This window comes from Grosmannia clavigera (genome assembly GCF_000143105.1).
Source record: "Grosmannia clavigera kw1407 unplaced genomic scaffold GCSC_113, whole genome shotgun sequence".
NCBI classification, from domain to species: Eukaryota; Fungi; Ascomycota; class Sordariomycetes; order Ophiostomatales; family Ophiostomataceae; genus Leptographium; species Leptographium clavigerum.
Genome location: NW_014040831.1, coordinates 1,477,662 through 1,498,343, shown reverse-complemented (window position 1 = coordinate 1,498,343; position 20,682 = coordinate 1,477,662). Strand labels below are relative to the sequence as shown.

General features: G+C 61.4%; 7 protein-coding genes across 7 annotated transcripts; 5 read left to right on the top strand and 2 right to left on the bottom strand.

Moving 5' to 3' along the window:
- Positions 1 to 206: 206 nt before the first annotated feature.
- On the top strand, positions 207 to 1,502 carry CMQ_4213 (uncharacterized protein; the record flags this gene model as incomplete). The annotated part of the gene is made up of 1 exon (XM_014320151.1): positions 207 to 1,502. One exon carries the CDS (start codon positions 207 to 209, stop codon positions 1,500 to 1,502), a length of 1,296 nt encoding a protein of 431 aa, XP_014175626.1.
- Positions 1,503 to 1,619: 117 nt separating this feature from the next.
- On the bottom strand, positions 1,620 to 3,840 carry CMQ_3357 (abhydrolase domain containing protein 12; the record flags this gene model as incomplete). The annotated part of the gene is made up of 4 exons (XM_014319295.1): positions 1,620 to 2,456; positions 2,526 to 2,533; positions 2,600 to 2,797; positions 3,609 to 3,840. The coding sequence occupies 4 exons, from the start codon at positions 3,838 to 3,840 to the stop codon at positions 1,620 to 1,622; spliced, it is 1,275 nt and encodes a 424-aa protein (XP_014174770.1).
- Positions 3,841 to 4,052: 212 nt separating this feature from the next.
- On the top strand, positions 4,053 to 6,510 carry CMQ_3683 (uncharacterized protein; the record flags this gene model as incomplete). The annotated part of the gene is made up of 2 exons (XM_014319621.1): positions 4,053 to 4,336; positions 4,386 to 6,510. The coding sequence occupies 2 exons, from the start codon at positions 4,053 to 4,055 to the stop codon at positions 6,508 to 6,510; spliced, it is 2,409 nt and encodes an 802-aa protein (XP_014175096.1).
- A 768-nt stretch (positions 6,511 to 7,278) lies between these two features.
- On the top strand, positions 7,279 to 9,432 carry CMQ_3812 (c6 zinc finger domain containing protein; the record flags this gene model as incomplete). Its single annotated transcript, XM_014319750.1, has 2 exons — positions 7,279 to 7,602; positions 7,666 to 9,432. 2 exons carry the CDS (start codon positions 7,279 to 7,281, stop codon positions 9,430 to 9,432), a joined length of 2,091 nt encoding a protein of 696 aa, XP_014175225.1.
- Positions 9,433 to 10,941: 1,509 nt separating this feature from the next.
- On the top strand, positions 10,942 to 14,483 carry CMQ_3525 (ibr domain containing protein; the record flags this gene model as incomplete). The annotated part of the gene is made up of 5 exons (XM_014319463.1): positions 10,942 to 12,251; positions 12,308 to 12,502; positions 12,563 to 13,063; positions 13,127 to 13,636; positions 13,862 to 14,483. 5 exons carry the CDS (start codon positions 10,942 to 10,944, stop codon positions 14,481 to 14,483), a joined length of 3,138 nt encoding a protein of 1,045 aa, XP_014174938.1.
- Positions 14,484 to 15,497: 1,014 nt separating this feature from the next.
- Positions 15,498 to 18,815, top strand: CMQ_3350 (hydrolase-like, duf676 domain containing protein; the record flags this gene model as incomplete). The annotated part of the gene is made up of 1 exon (XM_014319288.1): positions 15,498 to 18,815. One exon carries the CDS (start codon positions 15,498 to 15,500, stop codon positions 18,813 to 18,815), a length of 3,318 nt encoding a protein of 1,105 aa, XP_014174763.1.
- A 128-nt stretch (positions 18,816 to 18,943) lies between these two features.
- CMQ_3708 (uncharacterized protein) lies at positions 18,944 to 20,314 on the bottom strand (the record flags this gene model as incomplete). The annotated part of the gene is made up of 1 exon (XM_014319646.1): positions 18,944 to 20,314. The coding sequence occupies one exon, from the start codon at positions 20,312 to 20,314 to the stop codon at positions 18,944 to 18,946; it is 1,371 nt and encodes a 456-aa protein (XP_014175121.1).
- Positions 20,315 to 20,682: the final 368 nt, after the last annotated feature.

The window sequence follows — 20,682 nt, the reverse complement described above, 5'->3', positions numbered from 1 at the left end:
GCGCACTCGGGCGGCCCACAGGCCCTGTTCCTGTGGGGCCCTGTGTTGGAGGATCTGTCTTGTTTCCCGTCGTTGCCATTGGCGTAAATTACACAGTGCCCGCTAGCTGCCTATTGGCCCGATCACGTGAGCGTCTTACTTCCCGGTATTGTCTGTTGCCTTGCTGCTCTCCCGGTTTGTCTGCAAACACCAACATAACGACAATCATGAGTGTGCGAAAAGGATCCCCTCTGCCGCGGCCTAGTGCCGACGCCCTGTCGCTGAATTCGCAGCACGGCAGCGGATCAGGCGTGTCGCGCACGCCGCTGGTGGACGTGGACGATGACCCGTCGGAGCAGCTGCTGATCGCCGATCTGCCACCGCTGTACTCGGAAATCAATGCTGTCAGCGGGCCGGCACCGATTGATGAGGCGGCTGCACCTGGTGCCGGCGAGCCTCTGGGCGACGTGTCCGGCGATGCTCCCGACGACCGGCTGCTGTTTATCGGTGGCGACGGCCACACGGGCATCATTGATGCTGTGCGCGACGTCATGCTAAAGGACGAGGCCCAGCCGGTGCGGAAGGTGGTGATCCCCGGCTCGACCGGATGGAAGAGCCTCGCGGACCAGGTGTTTACGCTGGCCTGCCGGGTGCCGCGGCCGTACGTGCGGCTCTTGGGCTCGCACATGCAGACGATCGACCGCGACGGCAAGAAGGAGAACCGCAAGGTGACCGACTTTGACGTCCGGCTCGACCTGACGCCGTACCTCTACTCGGACGTGCAGAGGAACAGAGCCTGGCGCTCGGTCCACCTCATCAGCAATCACACGCTCGCGCGGCGCGGCACCGTCTTCCGCTGTCGGGACTCGGCCGCCGGGCCCGAGAGAGCCCAAGAGGAGGTCTTCGTGTCGGACGAGTGCATCGGCCTCGAGGGCTGGTGCCAGCGCTTCTGTGCCGACCGGTCGGCGCTCAAATGCTTCACGCTCGAGCGCCGCGTCACCGGCTTCGACCAAAAAAAGGTCCGCACTCAGATGGAGACGCTCGTGCGGCGCACCAACTACCGCGGCCACCTCAAGGTGTCCTTCCCCGTCGACGAGGCCCGCATCCACATGTACAACGACCACCCGTTCAACCGCTGGCGCCTCACCCGCTGGATCCGCATCGTCTGCATCGCCACCCTCTTCATCGTCTTCACCTGGCCCTTCCTCTTCTTCCGCACCAAACGCTACGAGGTCGTCGTGTCATGCTGGGCTTTTTCACGCCAGGAAGACGACCGTCCGGCCGAATACGTCAGCCTGTCCGAGGACCAGCTGTACAACCTGTGGGCCCGGGCCATCAGCAAGGCCGTGCTGGAGAAGCGCCAGACCGTGCTCGACCAGGAGGATCTGCGGGCAGCCGAGGGCGCCGAGCCAACGTTCCGCTCCGGCAGCGAGGCCGTCGACGGAGCAGTGGGATTCGTGCAGGCCGGCATTAGTGCTATGAACCACATCAACCGCCAGAACGGCTGGGGAGCAGATTGCTAACGGCTGCAGGCTATGTATTTTCTGATACTATGTACTTTCCTTCTCTTATGTCTGTTCGAGCAATGCGGGTCAAGTCTATTCTATCGTTTCGAACCAATTTGGATATAGCAAATTGCTTCAGTATTCTTCATTGAAGATCCGCATAACTTCCATCACTACCGGTGCGTATTTCATGACATTGTTGTGGCCTGGGCCGTCAGCACATCGCTCCTGCTTCCAACAGAGCCAGAAGAGCTTACCTCCATGGGGGAACCGCTCCTGACGGATGACCACGTCGGACTCGCGCCACTCCGTCACAAACGCATCGCCGCCAAGGCGAACGGTGCGGGCTTCCTTGACGGCCGCCAACTGCGAATCGTTCGTCCCGCTGCCCAGGAGGGGCTTCACGGCTGCGAGGAAGAGCTTATCGTCCTCGACACTCGGAATGTCCCAATCGTCGGCAGCATGGATAAGGCCGACACGCAGGTGCCGTCCTTTGGTTGTGCGGACAGTGTTCACCAGGCTTCCGAGCCTCTCTACCGACGACCAGGGCTCCACAACGAACCCCAAGATCCACTGCAGCACGCGCGGCCATGAGCGGAGTGGCCCCAAGATGGGCACGCACCCTGCAACGGCGTAGTGGGAGAGCATGGTGGGCAGGCTGCTGAAGCCGGAGACAAGAACAAGGCCGGCAAAATCGACAGCTCGGAGGACCGCATAACGCTCTGCAACCGCAACAGCTACGGCAGTACCTAAGCTGTGACCAAGCAAGATGACGCGGTCAGGAGCCACACCGGCCGTCTCGAGGACAAAGTCGACGGCAGCGGAGGCATCCCGGATGAGGCCTTCTTCAGACGGCTGTCCCGAGGACTGGCCAAAGCCGCGGTAATCGATCGCAAGCAGGTGGAACGAGCTCGTGTCGGTAAGCGAGTGAAAGGAGGGCGCACGAATCGTGGCGGGAATATGTCCGGCATTCTTGAGCGAGAGCAGCAAATACAGATGTCAGTAAACTGGGCGAGGACATGCTCTCGAGACCTCACATACACCATGGACTGAGGGTTGTCAGCAGTCAGTTCCAGCAGAAATATCTCCCAGTGACCCTTCTAACCACGACGTACAGAAGATGACTAGTTGCGCATTGGGGTCCTCTCTAAGGATGCGAAGGGAGTCGGCAGTAGTGATATCGTCACAGTAGCCAGTCGGCTGCAGCCGCAGCGTCTCCTCGTGCTTCAGGTAGACGGGAAGGGGCAGAACATGCCACGCATGAATGCGCTCACCGTCATCCGTTGTCAGATGGAACGGTGTCACTTGATTTTCTGCGCCCAAGGTCAGCGACTGCCACAGAAAGCCCAGTCCGCACCAGCAAGACTGTCACGCACTAGCAAACCCCCATAGCTGTGGCTGATTGGTATCCTGCCACCAGGGAAGTATGTTGTGTGCGTAGAGAAATCTGGAAAAAAAAGTGGTGAGCACGCAGCGAAAGCAACAAGGGCATGGTGGCATGAGGTTGTGACCAACTGTTTCTGGAAGTACGGGCTGACAGCCAAAGCCAAAAATGAGCACCAAAGACATGCAGGTAAGCCCACGGCCCAGACGGCCCTCTTGTACAGAAAGGAGCCCATGGGCGGGATGGCGATGGGATGTGATGAGGACGATGGTAGGAGAATTACGATTATGGTAAGATATCTTACGGTCTGGACTACTGCGCCGTTAAAGCTTGAGCTTGGAGAGGAAGGCACGCTTTTGCGGCTTGGGTAGCCCCACTCTCCAAGAACTATGCCCAGTGTACGGAGCACTAAAGCTGCTGTCTTGTAGATCTAGCAGAACAGGCCGGCCAATCCACCTCAGTCGTGATTCGAGAGCGATTATGGGCCGTGTCGGGGTCCAGAATCAGAGTGGCACAGGCGGGATGGGTGCGACGCTAATCTTGATTAGGTGATCGTTAATGCACTCTTCTCTGCCGTCGAATTCACTGCTTCGTGCTGAGCCGTAATGCTAGTAAAATAATGACAACGATCCCCCCCCCAAAAATCGGAAGTGCGCAGCACCACGCTTTCTTCCTGCCATCCGACACGCGCCGAGAAGCCCATCGCGTCTGGACCGTGTTGCTACGGGGACACTGCGCACGATCGCTCAGCGTCGACTTCCCCCGAACCAGGCCATCAGTGTCTGGCGCTGTGGCGAGCATCATTCCCACAGCGTCGCGTGCAGCCGCTAGCTTTCGCGACGACGACCTGACCGCGCTCCCGCGTCTCGGCAGCACAGCCGCGCCTTGCCACGACGCAGGCGCGCACTCGTCCTTTTGCCCCGGCAGCTCGCAGACATCATTGGCGGGGTTGCGGTCGTGAGATGCCTGCATTGACGTTGGCTGCTTGTGTCTGATAGCTCTAGGCCCGACGACAAGACGAGCAAGGAAGGGAACGGAGACGAAGACGAAGAGGCGAGGCGAGACCGAGACCGAGGAGACTCCAGAGATCGAGAGACAGAGACAGAACTGGGCGACCGGTGAATGGGAAAGCTGGAAAATACGAAAGGATCAGTCGACAACAGGACGACGGAGAAAGACAACAGATGATGGAGAGAAAAAGAAAGCTCCCAGCACGAGCAGCTGCACGTGTCGAACAGGCGGCGAAGCGCAGGACGTCGACACCGCCGGCTGAGGGCAGCACGACCCGGTCGGCGACGCCGGCCCTCAGCGCGGCTGGAGGCGACGACTCGTCGGGCGAAAACCAGGCGCAGCAGCAGTCGCACAGCCAGCTGCCAAAGTCCATCCAGACAGGAAAGCCGCTGCCGACGGTCGAGCAAGCACAGCCCGACAATTTGTTGGTAACAGAATATCAGTCGGTCAACGAGAGGTATGTTTACGCTGCTTCGGGGGCCGTGGATCGTAGCTAACGAAAGCAGTGGCGTTCTGGCCGAGTCGCTCTCGCGGTCGCGACAGAAATGGATCAACGAAGGCATCTTTGAAAAGTACTGGGCGAAACCGTCGAAGCGGAGAGGTGTCGCCGTCGACGACCCCAAAAACCCGCCCAAGGACTCGATGGTGAAGCTGGGCCAGATCGTCATCACGGTCGAGCCACACGTCTTCGAGGCCACCATGTACGGCGTCAAGGATCCCAAGCCGGCGGCCTCGCTGCCTCCCAACGTCCGGCCCATCATCATGTACGGCCCCTCGCGAGGCAGCATGCCACCGCCGTCGTCAGCCGTATCCACACCGCCACCACCAACACCGAAGAAGCAGTCCCAAAGCCCAGCACAAACACCGGCCTCTATGCCGGCAACGCCCAGTCAGAAGCCTGCGTATCCAGTCTCACAGCCGCCAAGACAGGAACATCCACAAGCAGCATCCACACCGGCAGTACCAGTACCTACAGCAGCCTCCACACCAGCATCAGCTGTTCCACTACCACCACCACCGCCTCCTCCTGCAGTGGCCGTCCTGCCACAACCCATGGTGTCGCCGCGAGGCATGGAAGGGATCCTCTCGCCGAGCGCGCCACCAGCACCCATACAACCAGCAGCAGCCAGACCAGTCGTGCAGCCAGCGGTCATAGGAGGACCTCCTGCAGCGCCACGACCGCACGCGCCCAGCCCGATTCTGCCAGTCGGCACGCCAAAGCCGGCAGCGGCACACCCGCCTGGAACGGACTCGATCATCGTGACGCTGGCCGAGCGTGCGACAGAAGACCCGCAGCTGCGTGATCTCATGAAGAGGGTTGCCAACGGAAACGCGCCGAAAGACGAGCTGGACCGGTTCCAGGCCATCATTGACCAGATCACGATTGAGACGAAGCGCAATGGTGCAGCGCAGGGGCCGTCGGCCGACCGGCTGCTCGTCGACGGGAGGACGGTGCGGTTCTTCGCCGAGGAGGTGCGCATCATTCTCGACATTGTGTTGCGGACAAACCCGAAGCAGACATCGGTGGACCTGCGACCGCCAGCCGGAAGCGACCCGCTCGTAGTGCTGCTGGTGAAAACGGCCCTGGACGATGGCCGGGTGAAGGAGATGGTGCGACGGATCGGCGAGAACCGGCCACAGTTTTCCGACGCGACCGACCTGAAGGCCGTCCTGGACAAGCTCAAGGGCCAGGTGGCACGTGAGAAGGAGCGCGAGCGACAACGGTTACAGTCTGCCGGACAGGCAGTCCTGGCACCAGCAGGCACAACGTCAACAGCCAGCGGGACCGCTGCCTCTTCGGCCGGAACGTTAGCCTTGGGCGGTGTGGCGAAAGCCAACGGAGCGACCGTGGCGGTGTCATCATCGACAGGTGGCATCCTGTCAGCAACATCGTCGACATTGCCGTCGACAGCCGCGAGCAGCCAGCACCGAGGCGGCTCGATCCCGCCAGCCCAGCAGGCGCTACGATCCAAGGGCCCGCCGCCGGCAGCCAAGCTGGACGTGTCGGCGGTGGTGTTTGAGTTTGCGGGCGGCACGGGCGACCGGTACCTGTTTCCCAGGTTCAGCATCGTCGAGTACGTGACGTCGCCGCAGGGCCAGATCGAAGTGGTGGCGTCGTTTCTGATCGTGCGCAAGGGCAGCCGGTCAGAGTATTATGGCGACCCGGACCTGGATTACTACCAGCCGGTGACGATTCGGCTGCAGGTGGCGACGCAGTCGGCATCGTCATCGTCGGGCCAGAAGCTGCTGGACTATCTCGCGCGGGTGGTCGCGCCGGCAGACGAGGTAAAGCGGTACATGGACAACATCATGGGCAGCATGACGCGGGCTGAGTATGTTCTGCTGGCGATGCGGCTTCCTCGAAAGGAGCTCGCCGACAAGGTCAACGGGGACGGTGGCAACGATGCGGACAAGATGGACCTGGACAGCAAGCACGACAAGAAGCATGCGAGCAATGGCTACGTGGTGGGTCTGCCCCAGCCGATGCAAGGCGTGCTCTGGACGGCCACGGCGACGCCGGCCGTGACCCCAACGCCCCAGCAGAAGTCGGTCAGGCGGATCGTCGACGAGGACCAGCAGTACCAGAACCTGATTGCCAGCGTGACGCCCCGGGAGGCAAGCGAGGCGTAGCGGCCGGGTGGGGAAAAGAGAGGGCGTGTTCAGCTTAGGACATACGATAAAGCGTTGAAGGGTTCTCTGGTTGTTGGCTTTGGGCTTTGGGCTTTTGGCTTTTGGCTTCTGGTTTTTTCCTACATTCTCCTATATTTTTCTTTTGGTGCGCGATTTTACCGTCTGCTGGTTGCTCCTTTTCCTGTACGGCTCTGTCCTTTGTGCAGGAAAAGCTGGTTTTGGGCAGGCCTGACGACTTGGAGGGAAGAGGGAGGCACAGAGGCCTTATATCTACTTGTTCAGGACCGCGATACCTTTGTGTTGTGTGGTCATGTGATACTGGTGCCCATGCAGTGATCGATCCACGATTCTAGGAAAGAGCCACTGTCCGTGGGAAGTAGCAACTCGCATGTTCATCTGCATGCATCGCGTGTTCTATTCAGCTCCCCGTTCTGCATGTCGATTCACAACTTTGTTCTTCTTGACAAGAAAGCTCTTCAACAGTCTAGCGTCCATACCAGAGCAGCCTACGGAGTCCATGCTTGATCCCTTCTTCTGTTCAGATCCCGTCCCCACTTAGCGCCTCAGCAACCTCCCTCCCAACTGGGCCATAGCACATTGCGTATTTGCAAGATCGCCTTTGTTGAGCTCTCGACTGCCAGGACTGCCACGGCCTCACCATCTTTGCCGGTCCATGATGTTATGAGACGCACGGCCCCGTTTCGCTGGACATGGGCTCGAGACTGATCTTCGCCCCGGCCCGCATCTACACATACGTGTTTGGTTCGCATGCCGACGAGCAACTCGCCAACGGTGGCCACAGCAGTCACAGCGGCGACTGCTCGACATTCGTCTGCCATGGACGCTTCTGACGGCGGCCTATCCGTCGACGCCGGCTCACCCCAGCGCTCCGTGGGCCTCGGCCGTGACGGCATCCTGTCGGCACCATCGTCAGACGGCTCGGACGTGAACTCGCCCAGCCTTGCTGGCACAATCGGAGCGGCACCACCGTCGGCCAGCAGCCAGGCCGGTCTGGTCACGGATGCCAATCCGCTGAAGCGCCGCAATGCCGATGCGAGCGCAGACTATCCGCGGCGGCGAGCCATGATTGCCGTGTGTTTGTTCTTGCTTTTTTTTTTTCTGCTTTTTTTTTCTGCTTTCTGCTAATGCTATCAGTGCGAAGTTTGCCGCTCGCGCAAGTCTCGCTGCGACGGCACCAAACCCAAGTGCAAGCTGTGCACCGAGCTGGGTGCGACATGTATCTACCGCGAGCCCGGCATCAAGCTGGATGCCGGCGACAAGATGATCCTCGAGCGGCTCGGCCACATTGAGAATCTACTGCAGATGAACCTGGCAGATGCAATAAGCTCGTCTTCCACGCAGCAGCAGCAGCAGTCACCCCGACGGGAATCTTCTGCCCTCAGCACATTATGGCCGTCCATAGCAGCAGAAACGAGTCCGTTCGTCTCGGTAGTCCCAGCCAGCACAATCGGGACGTGGAGCAGCACGACCAACATATCGACGATGCCCAAGGTGCACACCAACGCGGCCATGCATCTGCTGCAGTGGCCGCTGATCTGCGACTTGGTGACGCAGCCATATGACCCGCAGATCCTGCTGCGGCTGGAGATGGCCCGCGAGTCGCTTCCATCATTGGCCCAGACGCCACGGATCGACCTGTCCAACATGGCCGCCTACATCACGGCCTACTTTGAGCGCGTCAACGTATGGTATGCCTGCGTGAATCCGTACACGTGGCACAACCTCTACGGCACGGCCCTGGCGAACGGACTTCGCGAGGGCCCCGAGAGCTGCATCGTGCTGCTCGTCTTGGCCCTGGGTCAGGCCGGCCTAGGCGGCAGCATCTCGCGCCTTGTGCCGCGCTGCGACCCACCCGGACTGTCCTACTTCACCGCGGCCTGGGCACTGCTGCCGGCCATGATGACGTCCAACAGCGTGCTGGCCGCACAGTGCCACCTGCTGGCGGCCGTCTACTTGTTCTACCTGGTGCGGCCGCTGGAGGCGTGGAACCTGCTGTGCACCACCAGCACGAAGCTGCAGCTGCTGCTGATGGTCCCGGACCGCGTGCCGTCAGGCCAGCGCGAGCTGACCGAGCGGATCTACTGGAACGCCCTGCTGTTTGAGAGCGACCTGCTGGCTGAGCTGGACCTGCCGCACTCGGGCATCGTGCAGCTGGAAGAGAACGTCGGCCTTCCGTGCGGGTTCGAGGGTCGAGACCCTACAGACAGCCAGCAAGCGACGACCCTCGACAGCACGGCTGCCGGACGCGACGACCTGTGGTATTTTCTGGCCGAGATCGCGCTCCGGCGTCTGCTCAATCGGGTCAGCCAGTTGCTATATGCACGGGACGCAGCGGCGTCGCCGGCCAGCCTGGGCCCGATCGTGGCCGAGCTAGACTACCAGCTGACGCAGTGGTACGACAACCTGCCAGCACCGCTGCAGTTCTCGTTTGCGAGCGTGCCGCTGGCCGACCGGGTGCAGACGGTGCTGCGCCAGCGCTTTTTCGCCTGTCGCACCATCATCTACCGGCCGTACATCCTGGCGGTGCTGGACCGCGAGCAGGGCCGCGAGCAGGCCGTGATGTTGGAGCCGGCCGTGCGTGCGGCCTGTCACCACTGTCTCGAATCGGCCGTGCGCCAGCTCGAGAACGTGACGGCCAACCAGGATGGCCACATGCCGTATCTCTGGCAGGCCGCGCTCTCCTTCACGTCGCAGGCCCTGTTGGTCATGGGCGCGTCCATGTCGCCGTCGCTGGCCGACATCCTGCTGTCCATTGTGCCGAGCCGCGCGATGCTCGATCAGCTCATGGCCAATGTCGTCGCCGAGACGGCCCGCTACGCCATCCTGGCGCCCAGCCTCAGCCTGGCCGCCGACATTGTGCGCCAGGCAGAGGCCCGGCGACGAGAATACCTAGGTGGTTGAGTCACCAGGTATGCGAACGTCTTCCAAGCCGTGTGCGGGATCTCACGGCCCGAGAAGAGTAGACGGTCCGGCCAAAAGACAAGGTCAACGGGCCAACATGTCGAGTAATGATTGGATAGAACTGTATTGGTGTACTCTGTATTTCTGATTCATCCTCCGTAGCTTCTTTCCTGCACATCCTGCCGTTCTGCATCCTGCCGTTCTGGCGAGCATTCACATTGGCTGACAGCAGGCCAACCACAGGCACCACGGGCCCTCCTCAGAAGGCAAAAGTGTTCGAGCAAGGGTGCGTGACCGGCTCACATGCAGGCGGCCAGCCTTGAGTTTCACGTCTGCCGGAAAGTGTGTGACGCTCGGCCTTGCAGGCACGCAATTGGAACATACGACATCTTACGTTGGCCCGGGCTCTGGCGGGCATTGCAGCATTGGCCTCGTCCCTCGGGATGGCCATGGTGCCTGTCGGAGAAACACAGCATCGGGAGAGGCGCGTTTGCCTTGGTGCCCCGCCGGCATACCGTACTTGTACGTGTTGTCTTGATCTCCTCACCACACCGTCAGCTGGCTGGCAGCTACGCTGAAGCCTGGGGCTGTGTGCTTTCCTGTCGGCTCGCCACCAATGATGCTCGCACGCCGTACGTGTCCGTCGGTGTGTCCCAGAGCACGACGCAGGCCGAATGTACCTGGACTGCACATGGGAATGCACAAGGCTGGCAGGCATCCTTCTGCATGGTGTGCATGCTTTTCCGGGCGCTACAGGCGCTAACACAGCTGCCCTGTCTCGTGGGCAGCTTCGGCAGCTCTCTAGCTTCCCCTCGTCCTGCTGATGGCTCTCCAGACTCGGCTGGCAGGCAATTCTGTTCAAGATCGGATTTGCCACAGGCACGTATTCGTACGGAGTACTGCATCGCTCCTTCTTCTCACGACTGTGACGCATGTGCGATCACGTGAGCCTAATCGACTGGTTTTTGTCTCAACTCGAACACACCTTTATTTATCTTGATGTCGTATCGCGCGCTTTACTTCGCCTCCCGTCCGCTCCCTCAGAGTCAGCAGGGTTCTCGTGGGGGAAACCAGCAGACACGGCTCACACTATTTTTCTTTTGCATTTGCCTCCGACCCACGGCCCCAGTCCTCGCCTGTTTTGCAACGTCGCATTTCGTCTCTGGCGTTTTGCCTGATGCTATCTAGATTTCTTCTCTTCTCTTTTTTCCACCCCGGCTTCTCTTTCTTTCCGCTTTTCTTGCTTTCTTCACACCCCTCGCGCGCGCACGCTCCTCATTTGGGCCACGACCGCATATCCGGCCGTTTTAGCTACATGATACGGAGTACGCTGATGCCCAACCGGTAAGCCGCAGCAGCCCCGTCTGTCGTCCCTGGATTCGCTCTTCTGTCGCCAAGCGGGGCATCGTCCACCTACGCTTTTTGCAAGGCGACCTCGGACGGCCCCCTCTCTCCTGAATGGTGCAACGACCTCATGCAACTGAGACCAATCAGCGCTAATACCCCCCCATGCAGTCTCAGCAATCCTGCCGCACCAGTCAGACAGCACCAGCTGGCACTTCCCACGCACTTCCGTATCGGCTGGAGAGGAAACTGGAGCAGAATTCGTCGCTCGTCAGTCGTCCACCACACCACGACCCTCACCCACGGCCAATCTCGAGCGCCAAAACAGCACACCCGCTGCAGCAGCCGGCCGCGGATGTACATCTTACTGGCGGTCTAAGGCTGACGCCACTCCAAATGGCGCAGCTCGATACAAGAGGCCCCGGCGACTTTGGTGACTCTGGCTCCTGGTGGCAGACGGCTCCCGGCCACATGCCCTCGCCCTCGGTCTACGAGAAGGAGGACTGGATGCGAACGGAGTTGCCGTCGCCCCTGCCATCGCCTCGCCATTCTCGGAGGGACGTACATAGATCCGCCTACTCAGCCTACTCAGCTACCCCGTCGTCCGTTGCTACCTCTCACCAACGACCGGCCGTGAGCCTGGCAGCATCCCTACTGGCTTTACCACGAGGCATGCGACAGCACAGCTCTGCCAGCCCGCTTGTCGGACGGCCGCCGGCTGCGCCAATTCCGTTTGCCCGGGCGTCCACTGCCCCAACCGGGAAGCGGGCCACCGCCACCACTATTCGCCCCTATGAAGGCCGGTCTCAGTCTGGCAGCCGTCGCACGGCTTCCCACAGAGACCAGAGTCCACGTTCGGCTCACCACTACCGCTCGACCCCCGAAACTCGCCGGTCGGTGCGGTCCTCCTTTGACGAGTCCGAGAGAGAATCGGACACGACCGACTCCTCGCAAGACGAGGAGGACGATGGCGGCGATGGCGTCTACGTAGACAAGAATGCCCTGCGCGACCGTCTCGACATCCGCCGCCGATCCAGCAGCCAGCACCGCCAGGCGCAGGACTCGGACGGCCCACAGCGCGAGGGCGGCGAGGACCGCCAACGGCAGCGCGAACAGGGACAGCGACAAGGGCAGGGCCCAGGCCAGTCCCAGCCGGGGTCTTCTCGACGCACCGCCCCTCGTCGCAGCACCGAGAGCCGGGGTGCCGGCACCGGTCGCAGCCGGAGCAGAAGTCGGAGACGCGAGAAGGTCATCTACGAAGAGGATGCCGAAGCAACCGAGGATGTCACGGCCGAGGAGGACGACGACAGCGATCCCCCTCCACGGCCGGCAGCCTCTAGGCAGGCTAGCAGAGCGCCCACGTCCCGGCACACTTCTGCCACGCAGGCGACGCGCTTTGCGCCAAAGCGTGGCAAGAGCCTGCGCCGTCCCGGCAGTTTTGACGACGGGTGGAAGAACAGAGCAACTTCGAGAAGGTAGACAGTGCCAATGTGTCCCGTATGTCGAATGTGTGACTCACCTGTCGTTCTAGCCGGCCGTCATCGAGACGATACTGCGAGACAGAAGTCCCAGAATCCTACGCCAACAACACGGCGCCTCTCCGCCGAGCACAGACGCAGCCTACGGCGCCTCCGATGGCCTCGTCGCCGAGTGTCGGCTCGTCGAAACTGTCGGTACTGGGGGGCTTCGTCGGACAGGCGCCTGCCAATGAGATGCCGAGTAGCCAGTGAGTTGTCCACCCATGATTGGTGCCGTTCGTGCTAGCCGCTGACCGATGATGTCCTAGCCATGACTGTGCAATATGTGGCGAGGAATACGCACTGTCCCGTCTGGCCAAGCTGAGCTGCAATCACCGGATGTGCAGCTCCTGCCTGAAAGACAGATTTGCAAAGGCGATGTCGGACCCGCGGGCGATGCCGCCGAGGTGCTGTGACAGGCAGATCCCGCTGAAGTACGTCGAGAAACTGTTTGATCTGGGCTTCAAGCGTGCCTGGAACCAGAAGCTGCGCGAATATGCGGCTCAGTCGCGGCCTCACTGCCCACGGTGTGGAGAATGGCTGAAGCCGGACGACATGTACTCGGCCGACGACCGGAAGGCGGCACAGTGCAGCAAGTGTAGGACGAAAGTGTGTCGTCTGTGCAACGGGCCATGGCACATATCGCGCCAGTGTCCTCCGCGAGAAGGGTCCAGCCGGTTCCTGGACGAGGCCAGAGCCGAGGGCCGGCAACGATGCTACAAATGTCGGGCCAGGACGCCGCTCTATGACAGCCAGGATCACGTGACATGGTATGAAGTCCTCTCTGACACATGGTGGTATGTTGCATGACAGTATGCTGACCTGGCGTTTAGCGGGAAATGCGGAGCAGAGTGTTGTATGGTGTGCGGCACGAAGTGGAAGACGTGTGACTGTGCCGTGTTTGAGTGCGACGCCGGGGACACCAGCCGATCCGAGTACACGCAGAAGCCGTTCAACAGCATGCGAGGCGACCGCTTTGGCTCGGCGGCGACTTCGATCCGGGACTTCCACCACGGCCGGGCGGCCGGCACTGCCTCTGCCGGCGTGTCGGTGGTGGCCCCTACGAGGCAGGACGACGAACGCACGTTTCTGCAGCGGCGACTGCACGACCCGCGAGACGATGATCTGGCCAACCGGATGCACACAGCCTTCACCAGCTTCGGCGACGAAGATCGGTCGGGATACTACGATGGCCGATACCGCGAGGCGGAAGAGCGATCGGAAGACGAGACGGAAAAGTATCCGAGGCGACATGCCGAAAGCGACCTGGGTGTGTATGCTCGCGGGCGGCACAGTTTCCTGGAAGAAGGCAGCCGACAGCGGTCAGCCACGGTGATCCTGCCGTCAGTTCCACCTCCGCCGCCGATGCCTCCGACACCACCGCAACAACAGGCACAGCCGGTGCACCACCAACAGCACCAACAGCACCAACAGCACCAGAAGCAGCCATACCAGCACCAGCATCAGCGGCCGCACCATGACCAGCAATACGAGCCGCACCACGACGATCACCACGACCCGCACCACGGCCAGCTGAGCCCGTTCTCGCCCGCACCGTTTGACAACAGGCCTCCTGCAGGAGGCAACTACTACGTGGCCGGCGTGAATATGGCCAGAGGGGTTCGCGGGAGCTCCCAAGACCGTCGGCTGGCCGACCGGTTCAACGCCGACTACAGGACCAATCCGGCACATCGAGGCATGCTGTCCACCATGGCTATGGCACCTGCTATGGCACCTGCTATGGCGCCTGCTATGGCGCCAGCCACGGCACCTCCGATGACAGGCGTGGGTGCGCTGTCGGCACCGGTCAGAGCGTCCATGGGAGGGATGCCGATGGTACCGATGGGGCCTATGCTCCAGCCGGCCATGTCACTGGAGGCACCGCTGATGCGACGACACCCGATGGAAGGCGACGTGTTTGACAGCCCGGATCTGCTTACGTCATGGCCCGAGCACAACCCATACGCCGTCGACCACCACATGCGCTACGGCGACATGGAGGCAGAGGCGTACGGCGTGCCGCCATCCAGGGGACGAGGCGGGTGGCGACGCACCGTGAGAGATGAGAAGCCCAGGTCAGTGATGGCTGGCCTGGCCGGGCCTGACCGCGGCATGGGCCGCGTGGGTGAATGGCTTTCGTACGTTGATCCGGGTGATTTGGAGGGCGATACGGATTCCATCGACGGATGATGGACGTTGACGGGCGATTTCTTTTTTTTTCTTTTTTTTTTCTTTGCTTTTTTTGCGAGGCAATGCCAAATGTCTGATGATCTGTTGGCGTTATAGGCGTTCATTTATTCTTTTTTGTGAATCGTTTTGTTTTATTTGTTTATTTAAGTCCTTGTTCTTTCTTTTTCCTCCTACTGTATTGTCTTTTTACCGCTTGTGCTTGCTTCATAGTTGACCCCCCTTCAGATTGGCAAAGAGACACGGTGACAGTGACCCATAGCCTGGAGCGGTCCAGCTGTAGCGATAATACGAAATCGGGCCTCTCTACTCCGTAATTACGTATCAGACCGCTGCAGCCGTTTCACCTGGCACGTGCGCTCTTTCCAGACTTAGCGTCTAGATTGGCCGGAACAGGCTATTAATTTGAAAGGGCAAGTGCCAGGTCCCGATCGACGTCATCCGCGGCTTCCGCTGTCGCTGCGCGGGCAGTTGGCGGACAGAGCAAGACCCCGTGACCGGGTAGAGCTAGTAAAGAAGCTCGTAATGGCTCATCGTCGAGCCCAACGCGAGAAGGACGCTGGCAGACGCGCACACCTCTTTTCTCGGAGACACGCGCGACCGCCTTTTCTCGGTGATTTGCACGACTTCGGCCGAGGCATTGGAAGCGGATTCGTTCGCCCAGTGCATAAGTTGCAGACAGCTTCTCCTCGTCCTGGCAAGCGCAGTCTGCCGTCATCTCGCCATTTCGCACCTCTTACTTGTATTTGCCTGTTTTTAGGCTCTGATTACAGTTGCTACGACGTGTCGGTCTCGCAGCCCCGCCATCGTCGTCTCTAGCGTCCCACTGCTTAACGGATTCTGTCCCGTTTCTTGCATCCCCTTCCGACACATGTGCTGAGGTTGCAGAATCAGGTCACCGAGAGCAGAGACGAGAAGACGAGGACACAAGCGAACGAGAGGAGAAAGAGACAGGAACAAGTCGAGAGGCTGTAATCGACACCGGCGACGTTTCTGTCTCTCCCGCCCCTTTTCGCCATGCTGCTCCTCCATCAGATCGGCAGCGTCAAGATCGGCGAGGTTGTCCGGTACATTGTCTCATACACGCCTGCACACGACCGCATCCTCCCGGCACCCGAGCATCTGTATCTGCGCATCCGGAACACGTCGAGCAGTGCGCTGCGAGCAGCCTTTGTCCACGGCCCCTACACGCTTTACGTCGATGCGTGCCCAGCCCACTTCAGCCCGAACGAGAAGTTTGAGAACCCGCGCCACTATGGTGTGCCCGAATTTGAGCCCATGCTCAAGGCCGGCGGCTCGTGGTCGTGCCGTCTGGTCGTGCCCGAGAGCATCCGCCACGATGCCGGCAACGGCAGTGGCAGTGGCAGTGACGGCGGCCCGCTGAGCGCGAGCTGGATCATCAATGTCAGCAGCCAGGTCATCTTCTCGACGTCGGCGGCAGTGAACTACGAGGTCCTGCTAGCCCGGGACGCCAAGTCGCTCGATGTCGGCGGCGGCCTCACGTCAGGCATGCCGGTCCTCCTAGGCGGCAGCGGCACCGGCAGCAGCAGCGGCACCGGCCCCGAGGGCCAGGTCCTGCAGCCCGGCCGGGTCGGCGACTACCAGCGCGGCCGCGACGGACGCCACCCAGACCAGCCCAAGGGCGTGTACTCGCGGGCGATCCGCATGCAGCTGGAGGACACGGCGGCGTTGTGGAACAAGCCACGACTGCCCGGCTGGGACGGTCCGGCCGGGCTCCGGGTCTCGCATTCGACAACGACCGAGATAGCGGTGCCGGTGGCGACAGAGCCGATCGAGACCAACGAGACCGAGACCGGGACCGGGACCGGGACCAACGACGAGAGCAAGCCCAAGATCAAAAAGATCCATCTTGTGGTGCTGACGCACGGGCTGCACAGCAATCTCGGCAGCGACATGCTCTTTCTCAAGGAGAGCATAGACGAGGCGGTCAAACAGGCCAAGATTGACCGGAAGGCACGGAGAGCGAAAGAACGGGCAGCTGCCGGCCAAGATGGAGGACAAGAGGGTGTCGACGACGACGACGATGACGACGAGGAAGTCATTGTCCGAGGCTATTCCGGAAATGCCACGAGGACGGAGCGAGGGATTAAGTATCTTGGCAAGAGGCTTGCGCGATATGTCCTGTCCATGACCTATCCAGACCAGCCGTTTTATCCGTACAAGGCGACGGCCGACTCGCCGACGGTTCTGCGGCGGCGGAACACCGGGACCGGGGCCGAGTCGTTGCCGAGAACGTCGACAGACAGACAGTTGGACAGCCAGCGGCTATCGACGGATGCGCACCGGGGCTACAAGTTCACGCGGATCAGCTTTGTGGCGCATTCGCTCGGTGGCCCTGTGCAGACGTATGCGGTGGCCTACATACAGAAGCACTCGCCCCGGTTCTTCGACCTGATTGAGCCGATCAACTTTATCGCGCTGGCGTCGCCGTTCCTGGGACTCAACCACGAGAACCCGCTGTACGTCAAGTTTGCGCTCGACTTTGGTCTGGTCGGGCGAACGGGCCAGGACCTGGGCCTGACGTGGCGGCCGCCGACGCTCGCGCGCAGTGGCTGGGGAGCTCTGGTGGGCAACCTCGGCGACAGCGTGCAGCGGAAGCTGGCAGATGCGCCGGAACCGGAGTCGAAGCCGCTGCTGCGGATCTTGCCGACGGGGCCGGCACACACGGCGCTGAGAAAGTTCCGCAATCGGACGGTGTACTCGAACGTGGTGAACGATGGGATCGTGCCGCTGCGCACGAGCTGTCTGCTCTTTCTCGACTGGCAGGGTCTCGGGCGGGTAGAAAAGGCGCGCCGCGAAGCCGGACTGGTGGAGAGCGTGGTGGGCTTCGGGTGGGCGGAGCTGACGGGTGCCAACGTGAACAGTCCGCGAAAGGAAGGATGGGATCTGGCGAGCAGCGAGGCAGTCAAGGCGGCGGACGAAGGCGATCCGACAGCCGAGGCTACACATGAGGTACCACAGCCTCCGAGAAACGCGATGCTCGAAGACGACCGACAGAGCCTGCGGGCAACAGCAGCAGCGTACGGCGAGGCGACGTCGACGGCAACAGCAGCAGACGGGGCCGGCTGGCTGTCGACGGCGACGACGAACAACAACCCGTTCAGCAGCTTTCTCCAGTTTCTCCGAGGCGGCGATCCAACACCGTCGTCACTGCCGTCGCCACGATCTCTGACACCAGACCCTCAGGCGCAGAACCAGGCTCTGGCCCAGGCCCAGACCCAGGCCCAGCCTCAGCCGGCAGCACACGGCAGCAAACACGACCGAATCTATCAGAGAAGTCAGACGCTGCGCGGCGATGCGTGGGTGTCGCCGACGGCATCATCGGCCGCCAGCATAGCATCGTCAGGATCGGGGTCGGGACAGGTGGTACCGGGGAGCAAGTCGCGGGTGACGACAGGCCACGAGCTCAACGAGACGGGTCTGGAAGACGGAGTGCGCAACCTGCTGGTGGCGCCGCCAAAGACGTCCTTTTTCGAGTCGGCGACGGACCTGCTCAATCCCAAGGTGCCGACGGTGGAGTACCTGGTCGATCCAGCTCGACGGCCTCGTGCCATCTTCCACGACCGTGTGTACCGGCCGTCGGACATTCCGCCGGCGCCGCTGAAGAGCCGGCCGACGGGGTCGCTGATGGCCAAGCGGCGCGTCTCGTTGCAGCGACAGGCGACTGGGTCGACGTCGACGCTGTCGAGCGGGATCACGCGGCAGGACTCGGTGCTGTCGTCGCTGCCGGACGACGAAGACCAGGTCGGTCCGGACGAGGTGGTGGACAGCGCGAGCATGAAGGTGGAGGAGAAGATTGCGCGGGCGTACCACCGGGGGATGTCGTGGCGCAAGGTGCTGGTCAAGCTGGAGCCGGATGCACACAACAACATGCTGGTGCGGCGGACGTTTGCCAATGCGTATGGCTGGCCGGTGATCAAGCACCTGGTGGATGCGCACTTTAGCGACGCGGCAACGGCGAGAACGGCCGATCGGTACGACGACAACAAGGAGCGGACGCTGCCGCTGAGCGAGGGACCGGCTGTCGATGGGAGCGAGACGCGGGAGAAGGAAGGAGAGGAGGAGAAGGAAGAAAAGAGAAAAGAAGGAAGCGAGGAGGGGAGCGACATTGCTGCAGTCGATGACAAGGATGACGGGGCTACAACACCGAAAGCAAAGGCGGCCTTGCTGGTGAAGACGCCGGCCAACGACGGCAACTGGAGCGAGGGCTGGGAGGAATCGGAAGAGAGCGAGGGTGAGGAGGAAGTGGACCTGGAGGTGGACAAGGTGGTGGACAAGGATGTAAATAAGGCTGAAGGCAAAAGCAAGGAGTAGGGGGAGGAAAGCATAGCAATCATATTAAAGCGTAATCGCAGAGATACATTTTCATTCATGTCGCGCCTCAGGGTATTAATGGACACTTGCTGTATTCAAACATATTCAGACATATTATAGCCACTACCTTAGGCTTCTGCCGCCTTCTCCTCCGTTTTGCTGCTGCGGCCAAAGAGCCGACGGAAGCCGCTGGAGCCACCGGACCGGCCAGTAGCTGTCTTGGGACGAGGAACGCCGGCGTCGGTGGACTTTTTGTGGCGCACAGCCGACTGAGCCGAAGTAGGGATGGGTGGCAGCGGGAGATTGGGCGGAGCGCTGGGAAGAGGCGGCTGCAGTGGTTGTTGGTAGTATGGGTAGTTTTGGTGCTGTTGCTGTTGCTGTTGTTGCAGCAGCAGCAGCTGGCGAGCATCAGATCGGGAGCGAGACCGCAAGAGCCGATGGAAGCCGCCAGACGACTGCGGACGAGACGGCCCACTTTCTGCAGTGTCTACCCGTTTGTGCAAGCTGACAGGAGGAGGAGGGGGAGGCATGGTTGGCGGTGGTAGTGCCGGTGGCGGTAGGCCTGCTCTCGGCTGAACTCTTGGCTGTGCTCTTGGTGCTTTTGATGCTTTTGAAGCTTTTGGTGCTTTTGGTGCTCTTGTAGAGGTTCGTCGTGGTGCGCGAGCAGCTCTGGCTGCCCTCACTTCTGCGGCCGCTGCCGTGACGACGGGCAGCTGGTGCAGCCCATCGCCAAGGCCGCCTTCCTCGAAGCCGAAGCCGCCGAGCTCGTGGCGGAGGTGTCGAAGGGCGGAGTGGCGACGGGAATCGTTGGTGTAGCTGTTGTAGTCGTCGTCGATGTCGTTGTCGTTTTCGCGGTCGTGTTCATTTTCGCCGTCGGACGGAGGCTGCACGAGGGGCCACTGCAGGGCTTCTCGCTGTAGCGTTGGCTTGACGGGAGCAGACGGCCGGTCCTGCGGCCAGTCGCGCTCTTCGTCGCCATTCACGACCACGTACCAGCGCAGGTCTTCGCCGGGTTGCAGCTGGTCGCGCAGACGGTCGAGCCAGGGGTCAGCAGTAGCCACCTTTGGCCGTCGCTCGTAGGCGGCCATGGCGTCGACGATGGAGACGGAGCGGTCGACCGGCACCACATGGTCGGCCACGTAGGCGTAGGGAGTCGTGACGGTCTCGAGATCGGCCGGGTCGAACTCCTCGAGCAGGCGGACGGGATAGCCGGCCTGGGAGGCGAGGATGGACGTGCTGGTGGCGGTCGAGGCGGACGAGGGCACCGAGGTGGACGACGACGTCGATGACGCCGACGACAGCGACGAGACCAAGACCGAGCCGGCGGTCGCGCGCGGCGGCAAGAAGCCAAAAGAGGCCTGGAAGGCGTCGAGCAGGCTGCAGGCCGAAGCCGGCCGGACGATCCAGTCGGGCGAGGCGTCTTCGACGTTGCGCAAGATGACAAAGACGCGGATGCTGGCGCGCTGCCAGCGGAAGCCGTGGACGAGGTACGTAGGCATGGGCGGCAGGGAGGGGTGCGTCGCGTGGTGGTGGAGAGGGTGGAGATGGTGACGATCGGACGATCGGTCGTGGACAGATGGAGACGACAGGCGGGCGGATGACGGACGATGGACGACGGACAATGGACGGCCGAGACAAGAGGCCAGCGGTGCGGACAATGGTCACGGCGGGTGGACGGGGCCGACGTGCTGCCAGCCGACACGGAGAGCGAAGAAAGGGGGCGCGACATGAGGGAGATGATGTTGAGGCAGGAAATTGGAAGTAATACGATAGGCGAGGTTGCGGTGGGACGTCGTGATTGGGTGGATATATGCATTGGTGCCTTACCGACTACCTGTATTACCGATATGCGCTTATACGTCACGGC